At 33.1% G+C, this 23,224-nt stretch overlaps 2 protein-coding genes across 4 annotated transcripts in view; one reads left to right on the top strand and one right to left on the bottom strand.

The window, feature by feature from the left end:
* Positions 1–4,226, top strand: part of LOC139490589 (high-affinity choline transporter 1-like) — a 41,613-nt gene extending 37,387 nt beyond the window's left edge. For all 3 annotated transcript variants that reach the window (XM_071277463.1, XM_071277464.1, XM_071277462.1), the window contains 3 exons: positions 471–600; positions 2,399–2,622; positions 3,104–4,226. In XM_071277463.1, coding sequence (XP_071133564.1) covers positions 471–600; positions 2,399–2,622; positions 3,104–3,652 — 903 coding nt within the window. In that variant the 3' untranslated portion in view covers positions 3,653–4,226. The remainder of the gene's footprint in view (positions 1–470; positions 601–2,398; positions 2,623–3,103) is intronic.
* A 3,091-nt stretch (positions 4,227–7,317) lies between these two features.
* Positions 7,318–21,522, bottom strand: LOC139490608 (apolipoprotein D-like). The gene is made up of 5 exons (XM_071277496.1): positions 20,926–21,522; positions 18,499–18,629; positions 12,528–12,613; positions 11,548–11,643; positions 7,318–7,642 (listed from the first exon to the last, which is right to left on the bottom strand). Exons 1-5 carry the CDS (start codon positions 21,040–21,042, stop codon positions 7,446–7,448), a joined length of 627 nt encoding a protein of 208 aa, XP_071133597.1. The 5' UTR covers positions 21,043–21,522; the 3' UTR covers positions 7,318–7,445.
* Positions 21,523–23,224: the final 1,702 nt, after the last annotated feature.

Genomic DNA, 23,224 nt, shown 5'->3' with positions numbered 1-23,224 from the left:
GTTTTTCTTATCGCCAGCACAGCGTCAGGACAATTCCGTTTAACGAACTTGCACGACTTTTGCAATATAATATTGTTGTAATATACTTTGCATGGTACTTATGACGCATCAGAGAAAAATTAAGCAACACAACAGTCGTTTTATTGCCGTTCTGATACAATGTAAACAAACCCACCAGCACAGAATCAGGACCCACCAGCACCTGACAGGACCAAATCACCAGCACAGAACGTTCTCTCGCAGGACAACCATACCCACCGTGCGTCAGCACATAATATATAACCCAATGACATCTTGTATTATTTGTGTGAAGTTCACACATTATTCCTTTCTCATGATGTTCCATTAATATTTATCTATAAGGGTATTTTATTGTAATTTTATTATAACAGTTTCTGCATATTTAATTTTACAATAAAACCACTTGTTACATTTGATTGTATTTCCTATATATAATATTTATACAACAGGTATATTTCCAAAGAGTTCTTGCAGCCAAGTCAGCATATATTGCAGAGCTGTTGTCATACTTAGGAGTGATTGGTTGCTTCATTGTTGTGATTCCCTCATTATTGGTTGGTATCATAGCTACACAAACAGGTACAAAAAGTGTATTGATATTCTTTAGAAAGATAAAAATATTTTTGGATGACATACAACAAAATCTTTTTTTATGTCCCCAAAGTTGAAGCATAATATATTACCCCCATCCTATTGGAATGGATTACACGATTTGCCCAGCTAGTTCTTCCATCAAAGAGACCACCTCGTGTGTTTGCATGGCTTAGTCTATAGCTTTCTATTTATTCATTTTTTTTACTTTCTTGCCATAAAGTTGTGAGTATCTCTTCGAATTAGTGAGCAACAATTAAAAATTTTGGGGAAGGTAGGGGTTTTATTAAAACATAAAACCCAATTTCATTTTTTTAACCCTGAAATGAAATCAATCTTTTTGTTTAGTTTTGGTTCGCCTTTCATGTTTCGAAAGCAAACTTTTTTTGTCAGATATCTAAAACATTCCTTGTTAAATTCTTGATGTAAAACATTTGTTTGTCATTTTATCATTTAATTTTTCATATTATCATTTCTTTGTTTCATTTTTTTCATTTCTTTTTTTTTTTTTTTTTTATCAAAAGCAATTATTTCAATTAGGGACCACCTTTCCAGATTCAAACAATTGCTCCTTTAGAAGTTTCACCCGCTTCTATTTGTATCCAGAATTTTTTATTAATTCATTATGACTGGATATTGCACTTACCATGTACATTTTTGTTATATAATAGATTATTATTTACATGATTTATCTCCTGTCAACTTTGCAAAACTAGAGTTATGTCGCTTCATAGGAACAAAATTGTATTGATCATAATAATGACACAGGCATAAAATGTATCTTACAAACACATCTATTACAAGTAATACTGCATCATCACTTTTTTTCATATTAGTTTTTGATTTCGGCAACCATATAGATACCAATATGATAACATTTACGCCATCTGAAACTTTTCTTTTACTCATTTCGAAAGTTTTAATAATCTTTTAGTTGTAAGTTTTCCTGTATGTCATAATAACAATTGGTTATACTCATTTATATAAAAATTAACTTCCAACTAAAACTTGTCTTTCACTAGTTTCAGTATAACTTATAAGACAGAATATCTTCCCTTTTATAGTTATCAAAGGTACCAGGATTATAATTTCCTGGGATAAGAAAAACCTTATTTTTTCGAAAATTTCAAAGATTTGTAATAGGAAATGTATAACAAAAAAATGACTATCTAATTGATATTGTTGTCAACACCGAAGTGTTGACTGCTGGTCTTGTGATATCCGCGGGGACGAAACGTCCACCAGCAGTAACATCGACCCAGTGGTGTAAATAGTTATCAAAGGTACCAGGATTATAATTTAATACGCCAGACGCGCGTTTTGTCTACATAAGATTAATCAGTCACGCTCAGATCAAAATAGTTATAAAGCCAAACAAGTACAAAGTTGAAGAGCATTGAGGACCCAAAATTCCCAAAAGTTGTGCCAAATACGGCTACGGTCATCTATTGCTTGGATAAGAAAGTCCTTAGTTTTTAGTTTTTCGAAAAGTTTTGTAACAGGAAATTTATAAAAATGACTATATTATTGATATTCTTAATTGTCAACACCGAATTGCTGATTTCCCTCGAAACGTCCACCAGCAGTGGCATCGACCAAGTGGTGTAAATAGTTACCAAAGGTACCAGGATTATAATTTGATACGCCAGACGCAGGTTTAGTCTACATTAGACTCATCAGTAACGCTCAGTTAGATAGTTACAAAGTCAAACAAGTACAAAGTTTTAAAAACACATTCATATCTACTACTATTTCAAGTAATCTGGTTTGTACAATGTCCATATAGATTGGAGTATGACCACTTATATGTCTGGAAATTCTTCGATGTTGGCTGATGAAGATATACCGTTGGTATTGCCACTAGTCATGGAACATCTTTGTCCTAAAGCTGTTGCATTGTTTGGTCTGGGTGCTGTAGCAGCTGCAGTTATGTCATCTGTTGATTCAGCAGTACTTTCATCCAGTGGACAATTTTCTAGAAACGTCTACAAAAGGATCATAAGAAAAACAGTAGGTATTTTGTTATTTCTTCATTTTGTTTTTTCTTGACCTAAGTAGGTATTTTGAATGAATTGAAAATTATCAGTTGCCCTTATTTCAACCGTGTAAAGAGCTTACACAATGACAAGAATAAAGCATTAGTTATGTGGAAGAACATATAGCAGAATATCCGTATATCAACGATATAATAGATCGACGATAGTTTTGAAAATAATAGAGTTTGTTTGAAGACATGTGTTCAGTAGATCAAACTGCCCATATGCATAAAGATTTCTTCTAAAGAATGTATCTATTGCTGAAAGCCTATCATATTTCTGTCAACATAGATGGCATATCTTATAACGTTTAAGTTACGGGTATCATACTTTCAAGTATATTCACTTCATGAATGGATTATCAAGTTAACTATACTTTTCCATCCTTAAATCCTTATTTTTTATCATGCTGTCTACACAAAGTAATTATTTGAAGTATTTTCTCTGAATTTCAGGCTTCTGAAAGAGAACAAATATGGGTGCTGAGAGCTTCAACTATAGTGTTTGGTGTTATTGCAACTTCTGTATCAATATACGTTCGATCTATTTATGCATTATGGGTACTTTGTAGTGACATAATTTATGTCATATTGTTTCCACAGCTGACATGTGCAATTTATTTTTCTAGTGCAAATACATACGGATCTCTCGTTGCTTTTATCGTAGGACTATTTTTTCGTGTAGCTGGAGGAGAAATAACACTTGGATTAGATCCTATAATTAAGTATCCCTGGCATAAAGTGGATGATGATGGAACGGTTGTACAGTTATTTCCACATAAAACATTGTCCATGCTTCTTTCATTGTTTTCATTGTTATTTGTGTCGTGGTTTACAAATTGGTTGTTTGACAATGGAATACTATCTCCTAAATTTGATATCCTTCGAAAACATTCAAGGACTAAATATAAGAACAAGTATGTAATATCTACCTCTGATGCAAGCGATGTCAAAGAGTTGGGAAGCTACAAAATTAATGCTGCATTTACAACAGACTCTTTTTAAAATATATGTTTAGTCAGAGACTTTGAACCAGAGTTCATCTTGTCAGTATACTTATATATTCATGTAGGTTCACATTTTAGTGAAGTAGACGTTTCGTGTCTCTTGATTAGTACAATGCTTATAGTAAAACTTCTGAAATTCTAGTAATTTTCAAATTACACAAAAAGGTATTGATATACATATATATTATTTATGACATTTGTTTTATATTTTCTTAGGATTTTAAGTTGATGAATAGTTAAAGATGCTCGCAAGGATATAGTTGAGTGTAGTTTTTGAATATTAGAGTTTGTTTGAAATTTTGGCTTAACATCTCGCTTAATAGCATTTACATAAATTTTACACAAACTCCAAAAATCTTAGTCTTTCTTTAATCTGTCTTTTCAATCTCATGCTTCATATCATTGTAAAAAATGAAAACAACATATTATAAATAGCATGTGTCTAAATCGCTTGTCTTGATTTATTTTAAATATTACATTTTTAGTTCGTTAACTGGTTTATCCTTTTATCCCTTGACCACGTGTTGTGGATTTTGTCTTTATCGTGATCGATGATAAAATATTAACCCATACTTGTCTTATCTAAACAGATACTTTCTTTTGTTCAGTAGCATACAAACATGTAAAATCTACAATTCACACCTACCCACATATATATACAACACATACATGTTTTGTCAAATTACCTCCATCATGTGATCGATGATCATCCGGGTCATGACCAGGTCAATAAATATAAACAAAGTCAAAATCGATTAATGTCATTTTTCCGGGAGAAAATTGTCTGTAATATTCTGCAGTAGACATAGAAATTGGTTCATTTGTTTTCGCTGAATAATTTCCCTGTTATAGGGATATCCTGGCAAATGATGTAGACATGCTATGTTTTTATAGTTGCACGCTAAAAGTAAAATCACAAAAACACTGAACTCCGAGGAAAATAAAATCGGAAGGTCCCTAATCACATAACAAAATCAAACGAATGGACAACAACTGTCGTATTCCTAACTTGGTACAACCATTTTCAAATGTAGAAAATAGCGGATTGAACCTGGTTTTATAGCGCTAAACCTCTCACTTTGTACGACAGTCTCATCAAATTCCGTTATATTTATAACGATGCGTGAATAGACTTGTTCTAGAGAAAAGTATTAATTCAAAGTTTGGTGACTATTTTGAAAGAATCTATCCCATCGAACTTTAAAAAAAGGCTAAACAGGTAGGTCTGCCTCTAATTTTGACTTTCAGCTTTCCAATTGAGAATTTTCCATTTATATGTAGCATCATCCCTGCATCGTCCGCATATATATTCCATAGCTTCCTGTTCTATAATGATTGTCTCGATTGTTTATGTTGTTTATGTACTATTATTTGTCTTTTCGTCATTTTGGGGTTGTTGCCATGGCATTGTCATTATGTTTTTGACTTATAAGTTTGAATACCCTTTTGATGTCTTTCGCCTCTCTTTTGAAAGCAATTATAGGTAAAACAAATTCGCACAGAACTACCTACTATCTACTATGTAATTAGACAATAAATTATAATACGACTTCTCATAGGAGATATAGCTCATAAAAGATGATTTTTTAAACAATTTTACAAGTTTTGCCATTTATTTAGAAGACTACAATAGATTGCATAATCAGATTTATAAATAAGTAAAAAGATTTAAACTGTCAATCGACTCATTTTTTGTTTTGTTTTTTCGACTAATATATTGAAACAAAAGATAATTAGATAATTCTAATAACACCCAAAATTATCATGAAACGCGATTTACAAATAAGTAAATATGATTGAAAGAGTGAATGCATCTCATGATAAAAGTTATTGTTCTGAAATAAAATTTAATGCTTAACCTAATATCGTAAGAACCAGATATAACCCTTTACAGCAAAAGTGAAAGATAAACCAAAATTAAAAGTACATTAAATTACTGAAACCGTCAATTGATCACCCCTAGTTTTTGGTTGGGTTCGTTTTCGATGTTGTGTCATTTGTACTATTGTTTGTCTGTTTGTCCTTTTCATTCTTAGCCATGGCGTTGTCAGTTTATTTTCGATTTATGAATTTTACTGTCCCTCTGGTATCTTTTGACCCTCTTTTTTGACTCCTTAATAGATAAATGGGACTTAATTTTTATTAAAGGTTAGAGGTACCTGGTTTATAATGTGATACGTCAGACGCGCGTTTCGTTTAGATAACACTCATCAGTGACGCTCAGATTAAAATAAATTGAAAGTTATCACCCGCCCAGTAGTCAACTCTTTGGTGTTGACAGGAATATCAATTATTTGGTCATTTGTATGAATTTACTGGTTGCAAAAGTATAAATTATTCGAAATACTAAGGATTTTCTTATCCCAGGCAAAGATTACCTTAGCCATATTTGGCACAACTTTTGGAATTTTGGATCCTCAATTCTCTTCAACTTTGTACTTGTTTTGGATTTCAAACTGTTCTGATCTGAGCGTCACTGATGAGTCTTGTGTAGATGAAGCGCACTTCTGACGTATACAATTATATAATGTATATTTATGTCAACACCGAAGTGCTGACTACTGGGCTGGTTTACCAATTTCTTATGTTTTGTGGTATTATCTTGAAAACTGTAATAGATAGTACGAACCTATATATAAGCAGTTTTCGGAAACTGTTCGGCGTTAAACAATGAGAGACCACAATACTGTCTGGTCAGGTATATACCTGTACATACCCGACATGGAAAATGTAAAACAAATCAACAAAAAAAAAACTATACTATATCCTGACTTGTAATAGGAACATTTTTGCATTCCGATTTTTTAAAGGACCATTTGATTAGACAGGAGATTAATGTTGGTTTTTAATAATGTTTAGACGACAGGTGTATATAGTCAAAATATCATAGCTGTCAAGGGACTGCACCAAGGCTATATAAAAATCACTTCGACTATCAGACAAAAATATCCGCAAAACACTACAAAGTTAAACAAAAAACTGAGCAACATGAATCCCTCAAAAATCGGGAGCAATCTCGGTTACAGAAGACAAGGTTTTGTTAAAAGAAAACATAAAAAAACATGACATAAAGCATTCAAAATTAGTTAATTCTTTTAAAAAAAAAAGTGTGCTTCATTAAACAAGACCTATACTGTATACTGACGCATAACTAATCATTTCTTTCACTGGAGTCAAGAAAACTTTACAAAACATATCAAACTTATCGGCAAACAGGAAATGGTAGATAAAAAAAATGCTTACAGGCTATAACTCAAATTTATCAAGCCAACAAATCAAATCTTTCACTTCCTTAAAATCCAAGAAATTTTTACGAAATTTTTTCTTGTACAAAGAGGGTTGTAAAAGTTCAACTTTTAGAGAAAATAAGTGGCTGCACAGCAGATGTTAAAATGCTTACATACATATTCAACATAATCAAGCGATAGATCAAATTTAAAAATCTTTGCCTTCTATAACGTCCAAGAAGATTTTGATAAAATAAGTTTTATGTCCAAAGACTTTCTAATGGACGGAAATGACCGACTAACGAAATAGTGGCCGGAGTTATTAAACCTGCGTTGTATGTCAGCGACCCAGGTAAAAATATCTAGGTCCGATCGCTTTCACATGACCACTTGTGTCAGTTTACATTAACTTTCGGGGGAAATAAAACAAAACACCTAACGATCAGATGTATTTTATAAAATAAATAAGCAAAAATAAAAATTCCATTTTGACCAGATCCTAAAAAACTCAAATTACTTTTTGCAACGATGTTTATGTTTAAAAGTACGTGTGAACAAAAGTATTTAACGTTGAAAAGGTCGTCCTCTTTGAAATGTTGATCCACTTCCGGTTGTATTTTGTGCTGCTGTATAGCAAGTTGTTTGGTCATTTGACTGCAGGTTTCTCGTATCTACACCAAAAGCCTGGAGATACCTGTGTATCAGGTACCGTATATACTGTGGAAGTCCTCGTCTAGATCGACTCAGTACAAACACATATTCTGAAAAGACATAAAAAAAATTACCTTTATTATTATGATGATGAATACTAGTATCAATTAAAATGCATATATATTAGATATATAGTTAAAGCATTAGGAACTTTAATCATCGACCTTACACGTAGAATAAAGTAATGGAGAAAAAAAGGTTTGCGTGTTGAACGTTCCTACGAATGGGAATTTTTGTATAAAGAACTACAATGTGTGTTCAACATAACTATATAATTATGTATACAGACTTTAAATACACTCGATGATCATTTGTAAATTTTTGACGCCTCAAGCATGATGTAAAATCATCATTAATTGGTAATTACAGTAAAGTAAATAATTAGTAAATAGGTTAAAAAAAAACATTGATATGTTATTTAGATAATAGTATATAATTATGATGACTTGAAAAGAAAAACTATGTAAAAAAGTGATAAGTATAGTGATAGATATATTAGATGTTTTCAACAACGCTTAACAATACTTGTCTTACGGTGTTTGCCGTTTATCCATTCAAAAAAATCACATTAAGATAAGTATAGTTTTAAGTCCATTTTATCATATGATATAAACAAAGGGAATTTGTAAAAAGAAGAAAATATATATGATATAATAATGGATCTAAAAAAAAGTAGATCCTATTTCCCAATAAAAATGAATATTAGTTACTTATTTTAATGAGAACTATATCCGTGGGCATCAAGTAGAGTGGATTATGTCTTCTTTCTTTGGTAAAATGTATGATAAAGATAAGAAGATGTGGTATTGTTGCCAATCAGACCTCTCTCCACAAGAGACCTCCTTAAGGAAGCTCGAGGGTAAAAAAAATCAGCAGAAATTGAAACATTTGTTTTTTCATTACAAATTTTATTTTTTACACTATTACATGTAGTTGTTAATTTTTGATATGGTACAAAATCAACCCAAAAAATCAATTCGTTTCGGGCCGAGATGACTTTTAAAATGTTTATGTCATTGAAAAAGCTCCAAATTATCTGTCTTTGGTGAAAAAAAGCCATTTATTTTGCATAAAAATTGAAATCACTTTATTAACTCATCGGTAATCTATATCTTTTTATTATATTTTTCAAATGAACTGAACATAAACTAAACTATTGTAAAATTTAAGCGATTTCTGTAATTTGGTTTTTTTTATTTCGGTTTTACCTTTTCTTCTCCTATTAGTTCAACAGAAAAAAATTACCTTACCAGAAATGCAAGCTTCTTTCAAAGGCAGATTGTGAGCTTAAATGAACGGTGACCCCATATTTTTAAGGTTTATTTATAGAACAAAGTAGCGAACTCCTATATTTAAAAAAAAAATAGACCCGCGACCCCCCTTGTGTCTTGTTTCCAGGCATCTTTAAAAAGTTGACAATTAACGGATTTTCAAGTTTAAAAACACTATTTTCCAATATTTTCTTTAGATAGAATGTTAGTTTCGATTCTAGCATAGTAATATCAGATTATTACATGGCATTTTTCATATCGCATGTATTATCAGCCCTAGGTTCAATATCAGCCCAAGAGCCGCATGGCTCGAGGGCTGATATTGACCGAGGGATGATAATACATGCGATATGAAAAATGACATGTTATGATCTTTTTATCATATGCTTCATTAATGGAGTAAAATAACAGATTCATATATTGATCCTTTGACGTGGTTCCCAAATAGAAGTTCAAAGATTGAAAAGTTCACGGACGTCGGACCCACATTTAGTACATTCGATATCAAATCTTTCTACCATATGCCTCAACAGAGGAGAACACATTTTTAATATGGACGACTCGACAAACCAACAAAAAAAAAAAAACAAACAAACAAACAAACAAACAAACAAACAACAATTTACATAATGAACACTGTTTGGAAAACCTTTTCAAAGTCACTTTCTAAATTATGTTTGAAATTTATAAAGAATGCATTTATTTAATAATTTGTTTGTTTGTTTTTTTAATTTTATTTGTCTTTTTTGTTATTATTTTACACAATATACTTTTCAGCATCTAAATAATTGTTTTGTACACTATTTCGTAATGTTTTTCACTGAAAACGTAGCATTGAGGTGTATTTTCCGGAATTTGCCGAGTATCACCGGAATGCCATGTGATAACGTTACGGAAAGGCATGTGATAACAATCGAAGCATGTGATAAACTTTTCATATCAGCCCGCTAAGCACCAATTAAAAAAATATGGAATTTACGTTAATTTAATGCTATTATCATACAGTAAAAATCATATGATATTTAGTCTAAGTATATGATAACCGCATGGCTCGAGGGCTGATATTGACCGAGGGCTGATAATACATGCGATATGAAAAATGACATGTTATGATCTTTTTATCATATGCTTCAACAGTAGAGAAAAATAACAGATTCATATATTGATCCTTCTACGTGGTTCCCGAAAAGAAGTTGAAAGAGTAAAAAGTTCACGGACGTCGGACCAAAAATTTGATACATTCAATATCAAATCTTTCCATCATATGCCTCAACAGAGAAAAAAAACCAAATTTTAATATAAACGAATCGACAAAAAAATAATTCAACAATATACATAATGAACATTTTTTGGAAAAGTCAACTTTTTTAAAGTAACTTTCTAAATTATGTTTCAGAAAAACTTAAAAAATGCATTTATTTAATTTTTTTTTTTTAAATTAAATTTAATTATTTTACACAATATACTTTCCAGTATTCAAATAATTGTTTTGTACACTACTTTGTAATGTTTTTCACTGAAAACGTAGCATTGAGGTGTATTTTCCGGAATTTGCCGAGTATCACCGGAATGCCATGTGATAACGTTACGGAAAGGCATGTGATAACAATCGAAGCATGTGATAAACTTTTCATATCAGCCCGCTAAGCACCAATTCGAAAAATATGGAAAATATTTTAATTTAATGCTATTATCATACGGTAAAAATCATATGTTATTTAGTCTAAGTATATGATAATTATTTGTTTTGCCTATGTTAGTGTAATTTATTGCTTCCATATTTCCTGGTTTACCTTGTTTACAAAATGTCATCTTGTAAATAAACATCATTTACAAGGATAATAAATCAATTCATTTGTTGTACGACTTTATTGTTGGGGGTCATGAATTACATATTTATAGTAACAAGGTGTCAATGCGTTCAATAGGACAAAAAATCAGATTTCTTAAATTCATAATAATCTTTTATTGTATGCTAATACATTCAAAAATATTAAGATGAAATGTGAACATGTCCTTTTAACTTTCTGTATGATTTGTACAACAAAAATTCGAGTGACGTTTTTACCGTTTGAGATTTGATGGCCCATTCAATAGTACTGTTCATGTTCCTGTTAAAAGTCACGAATCCAGAAGTGGTCATCTGCAGTTAAATCTAAATGTTTATCAATAAAGAAATTAGGTGTTTGCAGATGGCAGATCTTAATATTTTCTGTTGGAATTTTTAAAACACTAAGATTTTTTTCTACCTCATGAATAGATTACCTTAGCTGTATTTGTCAAAACTTTTAGGAATTTTGGTCCTCAATGCTCTTCAACTTCGTACTTTATTAGGCCTTTTAAACTTTTTGTTGGAATCGAGCGTCACTTGTGAGTCTTTTGCAGACGAAACGCGCTTCTGACGTAAATACAAAATTCAATCCTGGTATCTATGATGAGTTTATTTATTTATTTTCTTTTGGACTCGGAACAATTTAGAGCTTGACATGTTGCACAGATTCCTATCGATTTTAGAAAACCTCTGCATCTCTTTTTTTGTATTGCTGTCTCTTTTAAGTATACCAAACGGTTCCCTTTTTACATATTCATTGCTTCTTTACTTGCAAAAATAACGATTGACCAAAAAACATCTTTTTGCACTTAATTACCGATTACCAAACTTAACATTGCAAATTTCAACTTACGTAAATGACTGCCGTTGAATAAGTCAATACATGTCCACGTTACAGCAAAACGTCTGTAGTCTGTATCTATAACCCAGTAAGGGTATGGATATTGTTCTGAAAACAATAAATATATATATACTTCCTGGACTTTCCAATATTCGTTTTTGAGCGTTTATGATGATGGTAAATACAGAAAAAGCACTTCTGACGTATGTTTATAAAAATTTATTTTTTATTTTTAACGCACTGGTTCGATACCCCTATTCGGTGGACCATCAGTCACCGAAGGTATCATCGTCTCAGTAGTTAATACTTCGGTACTGACATGAGTTCTTACACACTTTTCTTAAATTGTCTGTTTATAGATTGAGAAAATTATTAAGAAACTAGAGTTTCAATTCCCTCAGCAAGGTTGATTGTAGATTATTGTGGCTATTAATTTAGGTATTTGATCATATTTTTCTGCAACTGTTTCGGTTCTTATACATCCTTGGCTTTCAAATATTCGGCTTTGAGCGTTCCTGATGAAGGAACATTAAAAATTTTGTACGGAAATTAACAGTATTTTAACTTGCTGTGTCTAGAATGGATTGTCAAACACCATCTAAATGGTGAAAATTACTGTTTTAAATCTCTAACTTTTATTTCATTGTAAGACATTTTTAACAGAAATCTGTATGTCAAAATTGCAAAGAAATCTCGATTATGACGGACAAAAAACCACCTTTAAATTGCTTCCAAACCAGTTCAAGGATGCAAATACGAAAAGCTTATATCGTGTCAGTAATGTTCACTTCATAAAGATTGTTTTTGTACGGAAAATATGGTTTGCAACTTCTTTAGCAAAAGTTGGTCAAAGTTTAATTTTCACATTCTAATTCAATGTGGGTGCTCACAAAAGTTTCGTGCTTTATGCTGAAACTAAACAATAAAGGGTTTTTGACAGCAAGTCGTGAACGAACAATCTTCTTTAACCCGTTGGTATATTTTATACTTACGTTGAGAATCTCGTACCTGCCATTTCCCCGGGTCTAGGGGATTCAGCACAGTTGCCGTACCATCCTGTTGTTGATATTGTTCATCTCTGTATTAAAATAAATGAATTAAGAGAAATTTTTAAAAAATCTCCATTATTAAACACTAACGTTTAGAGAGAGAACAAATGGTGTCCTTTTTTACTATAATATTACTATTTTATTCCATCAGTTTCAAAGAACCGTTGAAATTTCCAGCCTTTTTTAATATTAATTTCCAAGAGATATCTTAAGTTTGAATATAATTATGATAATGATGATAAAATGTAACAAATGAATAAATACCTGCACGTCCGCACAGCAAAAGGATACAAATTGTAGAGAAAGGACGATAAGATAAGTAAATATGTTTGCTTTATATATATATATATATATATATATACAAGTACGTCTGAGTCAGTGACAACCCTACAACAGATGTATCCATCGGATCGCCATCAATGATGGTGATACATGGCTGTGTACATAATGTATATACAACTCGTCTAAACATCAACCCAACAATGTTAGATCCCAGGTGGTCGTGTGGTCTAGCGGGACGGCTGCAGTGCAGGCGATTTGGTGTCACGATATCACAGTAGCATGGGTTCGAATCCCGGCGAGGGAAGAACCAAAAATTTGCGAAAGCAAATTTACAGATCTAACATTGTTGGGTTGATGTTTAGACGAGTTGTATATATATATATGGTATAACGTCTAAATATTATGATGAAATATTGGAACTCGAATTTTTATGCAGCTATATAACTTAAACTCAATCAACTGTCCATATAAAAAAGAAGATGTGGTATGATTGCCAATGAGACAACTATCCACAAAAGACCAAAATGACACAGAAATTAACAACTATAGGTCACCGTACGGCCTTCAACAATGAGCAAAGCCCATACCGCATAGTCAGCTATAAAAGGCCGTCTGTGTGAAATCAAAGCTCTTAGAGCTCCCGTTTTCTGATAAAAATATAATCGATAGCAAGTGAGCGGGCTGACCAAAATCAAATGTATCATGGTGCTTTCTTTGGAAAGTCTATTCACAGCCTCATCATATTTGTGGGTTCATTTTTTGCACGTTTTGAATATCAATTGGATACCACGCGTTTGTTATGAATTTCGAATTTCAATAACATTGTCAAATTCGCTATTAGACCCTTCTCCTAAATTATTTAAAACTATCATTCTGCATTGACAATACTATCTTGATGTAAATAAGAACAACCATTCGCGCTTACGGGGAGGGAAATTACTCAGAAGCGCATGGACTCCGAACAAAGTGTACAAAATGTTTTTAAAAGACAAATCACTATATGTGTGTCCTTAATTAACTTAAAACACAACGAACGCCTTGAACTAACCTAGAAGAAGACTATAAACAAATTAACATTCACGTTGTTTTTACTAATGAAACATTGGATTCTAAGTTAAAGGTTTACTGTTAGTGATCGATAATGATATGACAAATGAGTGAGGTCAATTTAACTGCAAGACACTTTTGGTATGTACCTTTGATTGACAAAGCATTTTGACTACTTTTGTATGGTTCATTGGATATAAAATTACCTTCACCTAAAGCTTGGCAATAAAACGTTGATTAAAACTATCAATTGCGCAATTATATGATCATGTAAAATGTATTACAGGGGCATGTTTCCACTTTTTTGTAATTGTAAATCGTGTAAATATATCATTATACAAGGCTCCCAGGAAATGTTATAAAATCATCAAATATGAAGGGTCACCCTGATATCATCAATCTTTCACTGTTTGCCTTTGACTTGTTTCAATACAGCATTTCATATGAATTATCTTTGTTTTTATGGTATTTTCATTATATTGATTTTAAGTCTCTCTTTGCGGTCTCCATTTTATTAATATAATTCTGTAATTTCTGAAAGAAAAGTTATTTCGGAAAAACGAGTTTAAAAAAAATGATTACCCTTAGATATAAGAGTTTCTTTTAAATCGACAATATTTGTTTTTATAACTACCACTAAACTTTCGTTACTTTCTTATAGATATAGACTTCGAATCGAAATATATTGAGTAATGCAAAGCCTAAACCCTTATTTGTCAGCTTAACTAATTTCGATTGGAGGCTGTTGTACTCCTTATACCCATCCTTACACGAAGTTATATAATTGTCCACAACCAAATATATTCCGCCTGATCTGAAATTTTGTCTAAGAATTACGACATGTAACACGTACTTTTATAAGGCGTCTGTTATAGTTATTTTTTTAGCAATATCCAGATACCAGTATATGTTATACCGCAGTCCCACTAGGCCACGATCGCACTACGATCTGTGAAAAAAAATGCAAATTTTGATGATCGTAGTACGATCGTGTAGATCGCAGTAATGTCGTATCACGGTCGTGGTTAGCTCTTCAAGATCGTGATGAGCGTGTCCAACTTTGAACATGTTCAAAACAATCGTGGTGCGGTCGTGGCGAAATCAGGTCGTAGTAGAAGCGTAGTGAGAGCGCACTAAGATCGTAGTAAGATCGCAAAGGTCGCTGTACCATCGTAACGAGAGCGTAGCGAACGCGTGGTTCTATTCACAGAGACTGCGCCACGATCTCACAGCGACGTTATTACGACCATCACGTTCTCACCGCGACCCAATTACGCTTCCACTACGACTATACTACGCTGTTCACGACCATAGTACGATTCTAGCACGCCCTTGCCGTCCTCATCACGCTCTTCTGACGACCTGACTACGTTCATACTACGACCATCATTCTCATTGTCATTTTCAAATAAAATATATTAAATCTCTCCAGGTTTTGTTTGTCTGTATGTAATTAGGACTTCTTGTTCATTTTCTCTAACGGCTAAACCATGCTTCTCGTTTTTATATAGATTAGACCGTTGGCTTTCTGTTTGAATGGTTTTACACTAGAAATTTTTGGGGCCCTTTATAGCTTGCTTTTCGGTGTGAACAAGGCTCCGTGTGGAAGGCCGTACCTTGGCCTATAATGGTTTACTTTTATAAATTGTTACTTGGATTGAGAGTTGTCTCATTGGCACTCATACCACATCTTCCTATATCTATTGACACATCTGTGTCATCTCTGCTATCGTGCACTAAAATATCGTCATTTGAGCTTTATGGACCAGCAATAGGTTGTAATTTAGGTTGGATTGGTAGGTCCGACATCTGTGCTTGATCAGGTTTCGTAACTATCAGAGCTCCCTCTGCCTCTACATCAACCCCTACCACCACGCCCACGTGTTCTAGTAGATTTTGGTGGCATGACTGTATTGTTTCCAAGAAATCTACTTATTAATCAGAAATAGAAGGAATGGAACTGTATTGATATGGAACACGATGTGGACGTTATTGCTGAGAACGTAGTAAGATCGCGGTATGAACGTAGTATAATCGTGGTAAGATCGTGCTATAATCGCAGTAGAAGAGTGGTAAGATCGTGTTGCAATCGGATAACTCATTGTATGGTCGTAGAGAGAACGTGATGAGCGTAGAAATATCTTGATAAGCGTAGTGAGGTCGAAGAATAAGCGCGGTAAGAACGTGGTATAATCGTAGCGGGATCGTGGTAGAAGCATCGTGAAAGCAACGAAAATTTACATTTTCATGCCGCTCATACCGCGACCTCACCACGATATGAATTTATTTTAGATCGCGGTGAGCGTGTTGCGATCGTGGTCTAGTGGGACTGGGGCTTAACGTTACTAGGTATATCATAATTTTTCTTGTGTGCGCATATTTTACTTTCCTTATGTTTCCCCAAAAAACTCAATCTTGTAAAAAGGTGAATACAAATAAATACTTACACCAAATTATACATAGTATATAAAATCTATACTCGGATGTACATCTTAATACCCCAGTCCCACTAGGCCACGATCGCACTACGATCTGTGAAAAAAATGGAAATTTTGATGATCGTAGTGCGATCGTGTAGATCGCAGTAAGGTCGTATCACGATCGTGGTGAGGTCTTCAAGATCGTGAAGAGCGTGGCCAACTTTGAACATGTTCAAAACAATCGTGGTGCGGTCGTGGCGAAATCAGGTCGTAGTAGAAGCGTGGTGAGAGCGCACTAAGATCGTAGTAAGATCGCAAAGGTCGCTGTACAATCGTAGCGAGAGCGTAACGAGAGCGTAGCGAAAGCGTGATTCTATTCGGAGAAACTGCTCTACGATCACAGATCGACGTTATCACGACCTCACTACGACCATCACGTTCTCCCTGCGACCCAAATACGCTTCCACTACGACTATATCACGCTGTTCACGACCATAGTACGATTCTAGCACGCCCTTGCCGTCCTCATCACGCTCTTCTTACGACCTGACTACGTTCACACTACGACCATCATTCTCATCGTCATTTTCACATAAAATATATAAAAAGCTCCCTAGATTTTGTTTGTTTGAATGTAATTATCCATTTGCTCTAACGGCACAACCATGCTTCTCGTTTTTATATAGATTAGACCGTTGGTTTTCCCGTTTAAATGGTTTAACATTAGTAATATTTTGGGTCCTTTATAGCGTGCTGATTGATGTGAGCCAAGGCTCCGTGTTGAAGGCCGTACCTTGGCCTATAATGGTTTACTTTTATAAATTGTTACTTGGATGGAGAGTTGTCTCATTGGCACTTATACCACATCTTCTTTTATATATTGATACATCTATGTCATCTCTGCTATCGTTCATTAAAATATCGTCATTGAGCTTTATTTGACCAGCAATAGGTTGTAATTTAGGTTGGATTGGTCGGTCCGACATCTCTGCTTGATCAGGATTCGTTACTTTGCTCACTCTGCCTCCACACAAACTCCTACCACCATGCCCACGTGTTCTGGTAGATTTTAGTGGCATGACTGTATTGTTTCCGAGAAATCTACGATTTAATCAGAAATAGAAGGAATGGAACTGTATTGATATGACATATTGATATCGATGTTGACGTTATTGCTGAGAACGTAGTAAGATCGCGCTATGAACGTAGTATAATCGTGGTAAGAACGTGTTATACTCGCAGAAAGATCGTGTTGCAATCGGATAACTCGTGGTATGGTCGTAGTGAGAACGTGAAGAGCGTAGAAAGATCTTGATAAGCGTAGTGAGGTCGCAGAATAAGCGCGACGAGAACGTGGTATAATCGTAGCGGGATCTTTGTAGAAGCGTAGAGAGGACGTAGTAGCATCGTGAAAGCAACGAAAATTTACATTTTCATGCCGCTCATACCGCGACCTCACCACGATCTAAATTTATTTTAGATCGTGGTGAGCGTGGTGCGATCGTGGTCTAGTGGGACTGGGGCTTAAGACAAGGAAATAAAACATTACATATACATGTTAAAGTGTCATGTGGCATGAAATAACACTTTATTAATTTCACGCATCCGAACAATTTTTTTAAATTTTTTTTCCAGCTTTACTTTCAAAAAGAATGCTCAAATTTAAAAACATGAACACCACGGTTGTATAAATACACAAGTAAAAAGAATTACCAAATAATCCGGGGTACTTTGTTTTAGAGGACAACCAATGAATCTATGATTCAATCAAGGACTGACAGCAAATTATATGACTTTACTTCAATATTATCCTAGAACATATTATTGCTGTTCTACTGAAGAAATCCGACAGAGTGGACCGTGAAAAATGGTCATGCAACCTTCAATTTTTGGCATAAATATAGTTATCAAAGATGATGTTGAGTGCTCTTCGACTGTTCAATTTGTTCTCGAATCATCTGCACCGTGCAACTTTTATATGAATCGAAAGACGTTTTGTTAATCTAAATACTAAGAATGCACACAGCAACCATACAACCATTTCGACATAATGGCCGAAACTTCAATGGAACAATTTCGGATGTGATTCAAATTTTTTGGATTTAAAAATGTAAGCTTTGTGCTGATCATACGTGAGTTGATTGTTATAGAGGGCCAATACTTACAGTGTATTGTAATCTCTCTGTTCTATTCTGATTGTATAATTGATGTTTAAATTGAAGACTGTCACTGGACACACTAAATCTATTTGTTTGAACTCAGGAAACTGCTCCACGCCAAACCATGGACCTAAAAACTATTATAAAACAAAATATGTAAATAATGTTAATAAAACTTGTGCACAAGAATTACTTTAACTTGTGTCCTTCGCATTGTGAACCGGGCTATGCCTGATCTTACCACTGGGTGATGGGAGAGTATGATCAGGCTTGCGTTCACCTTACCGAAATTCAATCTAAGTATAAATAAGTCATTTTTCTTATGGTAATACCTAGCACTGGCCTTTATTTGGATGGTATACCTGTTGGGATTGACATGCACCTGAAGCAATAACAATCTATGTGTACAACATACATGTGTGTACATTGTCAGAAAATATCAAATGTATTTGTACGAGCCGTGTTTAGAGACAGGACGGAAAGCGAAAGAGTAATAGTACACTTTATATTTCCAATACTGTACAACTATTGTTTTTATCCTACGGTTTACAACCAGCACTTAAAGTTTTTCAAAGAAATCGACTTAGTGTAAACGCGGACCGCGATGGGGACCTCGATATGAACTGTTTCACAAAAAGAAATATTAGCCTTTCCTGCCTGCTGAACATAAAAGAGGGGTAACATGTGGGAAACATGAGACTTAATTTGAGTACAAATAAAACAAAAAATGTATGTGTATACCTGTTATGTGTACTACAGTTGCTGGATAAATACGATTTGTGATTTTAGCAAAACCTTCATCATCTACGCTTCATGCCAAATTGTGGGATGCCAAAAAAATGTATTGCTTGAATACATAACACTCAAATCGTTCAAATTGATAAAACTGGTATATCTCATCTCATATTCGTACGCCTATTCAAAGTAATGTATCAGATAAGTGGAACGTGTTTGTCCTTGTTTTTAGTAACGGATGAGTCGGGTGTTGGTGATTAGTTTATTTCAATGTTTCGGTGGTAACTGTTATCTTTTTATATATCTAAAAGTATCTATGTCTGTTGGTCATTATACATATTTAGGAAAGATATTTAGATATTCTAGAGTTGACTTTTTCAGATTGCCAGCAAGATCGAAATAAATGTATAGGTACCAGAACACGTCCCTTAATGTATGTTTTGTGTATTTATTGGTGACACGCTAGAGTCATAGTTATTGTTATATTAGATTGTTTACATATATATACTTATGTTAAAAGTGCAAGCAATTCATCATGATCTTTTAGTATAATTATGTTTACAAAATGAAGGATTTGTTTTACAAACACTATATTTACTTCTTTTTTGTTATAAGTCACACTAAACAGACATGTTTCGTTAACTATCAAAGCCGAATAAAACCACACAATAAATAATTCCCTATTTGTGATGTTGTACTTGCTGGTATTATTGTTTGGGTATTTTTTCAAGTCTCTTTTGTTTTCACTTCGGTCTCGTAGCTATGTAATACAAGATGATATATATTGTATCAATATTGCCAAGGACATCGTCAAATTCAACATTTACTTTATACATGTTTGGAATATTAACACAATATTTACAATGAACACAACTGAACAGATTGCAAAAAGTATGCTTTAGATTAAAATTGTATAATACAATTGTATTGTATAACTTAAAGTGTTTCCACTTAAGCGTCTTTTGACTAATAAATATATAACAAGTTGTTTTAGCCGACATGGCGGGTTCTTCTTTACATAGCAGTTGGGGTGTTATAATTACAAAGCATATAATATTTTCCCATTTTGCATTTGTAGTCCTACTTCTAATGAAACTAAAAATTTAGAAATTGCAATAGGTCATACCTTGTAAGGACATGTTTTACGCTAAACCGCTTAGTGATGCATTAATTGATATCACACTCTAGAAGACCAATAATTTTTTTTATCATATTTAATTCGAACAGTATCTGACATGCATAGTCGGAGTCAAACTATGCACGACTGACATCATTATCATAACAAAAATAAAACAAGGTTGATATTCAAAGCTTTAAATAGATTAGTTGATGACGGAATTTTAAAAAATGTGTTTCCTAAAAAAAATAGCATATATATACATGTGGCACATATATATACTCTTGAACATTACAAATAGTACATGCTTCAATATGAAAATGCGCAACCATTTTATTGTCCATTGAAACGTTATTAATTCAAAACGCAATTTGGTTATGTGGACATGCATTTACCACTGCGATGCATGAATTTTATATTTTGATTTTTAGCATGTTACGTTTTTAAATTCTTATACATAGTGAAATTGCATTGCTAATAAAAATTATGCTCAATTACATGACTACAATATATGGTACCAAAAAGGGATCATTTATATCTAATATGCCTGTATAAAAGACTGTATTTGCTGTTGTGCTTACCGTATACAAATTAAAATTCTGTATGGTTGGAATATTTGGACAACGGCCAGGCTGAGTAACTTGTCCAATCGTAATTCCTATCAAGGTAAAAATAAGTATACTAATGTTGTTTTTCATTTTCTCCTTAGTATTTGTAGAACTTCAAATAACGTTTGCATTAATTAACATCACATGTATGATCTGATAACTGGACTATACTCAGACAAATGATAAGCTTGAACGATTTTGCTATGTTTTGATCATTCGATGACTAACCCAAAACACTATGTTCTTGTAATCCTACATGTTATAGTTTTTGTCTTTTTATGTCCTTAGTTGTAAAACATTGATATTCTCACATCCTTGTAATTCGGTCTTCATATACAACAATGTCAAGTATCATTTTACAATATAATGCGACCTTAAAATACAGCGCTTAGCATATGTAAAATAATTTCTAACTAGACGTTTTTCGATGTTAATCATCAAATACTTTATGACATCTTAAGCATCTCTATAAAACATATTAATAAATTATGTTAAAAATTGGTCTTCCAGAATTCAAATTTTGGACAACAAACATTCGCAGAGTCTGTATTGCAATAAATAGTCCTCTACCGCGGCTAAAATTTCATTATATTAGAATAAATTTCTAATTTGATCTACAACATGTCATGGTGTAAACTATATTATAAATATCAAATATCTTCAAGCATGACGAAATTATTTTTTTGTTGAAAACTGATTATTTGAGTCCAAGGATCATAACTCTGCACAAAATCATCAGACCGGAACAAAATTCAAACTTGAAATCTAACCTGTTATGATAAAAAAAAAAACATATTATCAAATCAATAGCTTATAAGAATGGAAAAAAGTGCGAGAAACTGAATATTTAAAATGTTGAAAACTGATTATTTCAGTGAATTTCCTAAGTCAAAGGACCATAACGCTGCACAAAATGATCAGACCGGAACAAATTTCAAACTTGATCTGTAACTTGCCAGTATAAAACAATATACCAAATATCAAATCAATATCCTAAAGCATGAAGACAAACAGTGTGGAAAACTGATTTGCCGGACTGACGGATGCACAGACGGACGGAATGCAAACCTAATGTTACCTTTCATCGGTAGGGGACTAATAATAAATCACAGAGGCTACAGAAAAAAGACAGATAATTGGACATATATGTGCAGAAAAGAAGTCTTCACTTCTAAAATATATTGATTGCATTGTGACTCAGAGAAAGTATGTCAATTTTTGCTATTCTTCATCTTTTATCACCTCCTTATTCTCCAATCTTTATTTTTCGTGTCCATTTTTTGTATTCTAATTTTTCTTTCTGGGACTTTTATACGAATAAGTATTGCTTGATCGTTATTATATCTTTTCTGTAAAACCCATCCACACCCTAATTAAAATCGGCAACATAATTTTAAAGTTTGATGTGTCAACTAATGCCAGATAAAATCATCGTCAGAACATCAGATATTCATCTCCTTAAAAACGATAAACAAAGTGAAAATACATCTATGAGAGCGAGAAAAAGATAACTTATTTATTACCTAAAATTGAACTGTTTCACCACATCACAGAGGTATCTTACATAATGGAAATGCATCATTGAAGCAAAGATCTTTTTTTCTTTGAAATTCAAATTGATGAATAATTCGTATTACCTTCCTTTGCACTGTGGATAATTAGTAGTGGTTAGTGTAGACAAATACTTTTTTTTATTTCTGTGCAACCTAGTGACAGGATATATCGAAATGCAAGATAAACGAGCTTCAATGATCTACACGAATGTCTGTGAAGTAATTTGACGTATTCGCCGCGGTCTCGTGTCTAGCTCCCTTTGTAAAAAATAGTCAATATGTAAGTCTTATGGTAAATTTTCTAGTGTCAATAACCGTTGTTCGATTCGTCACATGTAAACATAAAAACATGCTAACAAGGATAATAACACCTGAACAAAGTACACCTCTTCATTCATGTGGGATGGTCTGAATAAGGGTCCATCATTTCTGTATTCTTTAATTTCTAAGGTAACTTTTCTCTATTCTTTATATTATTTACCGACCATTCTCTATACTTTATATTTCAGGACCCCATTATTATCTGTTCTTTATGTATAAGCTACCAGCTGTTCTGAATTTTTTGGTCTCTTTTTATTTATTATTTTTTTGCCTATATTGTCTTTAGTATAGACCCCTTATTCTCCATTCTTTATACATGTATTTTTTACCCATAAGTCTGTGTACTTTATGTTTTATGATCCCATTATTATCTTTTCTTTGTTCATTAGTACCCTATT

This window comes from Mytilus edulis, chromosome 10 (genome assembly GCF_963676685.1).
Source record: "Mytilus edulis chromosome 10, xbMytEdul2.2, whole genome shotgun sequence".
Classification (NCBI taxonomy): Eukaryota; Metazoa; Mollusca; class Bivalvia; order Mytilida; family Mytilidae; genus Mytilus; species Mytilus edulis.
This window is presented reverse-complemented; position numbering and strand designations above follow the sequence as displayed.

Bases quoted from the DNA above. Each gene is read 5' to 3' on its own strand.
- LOC139490608 (XM_071277496.1), bottom strand. From the start codon at position 21,042: ATGAAAAACAACATTAGTATACTTATTTTTACCTTGATAGGAATTACG. The intron at 12,614-18,498 runs GTAAGTATTGGC...ATTTTAATACAG, and splicing joins CAGAGAGATTACAATACACT to AGATGAACAATATCAACAAC. The intron at 7,643-11,547 runs GTAAGTTGAAAT...ATGTCTTTTCAG, and splicing joins ATTCAACGGCAGTCATTTAC to AATATGTGTTTGTACTGAGT.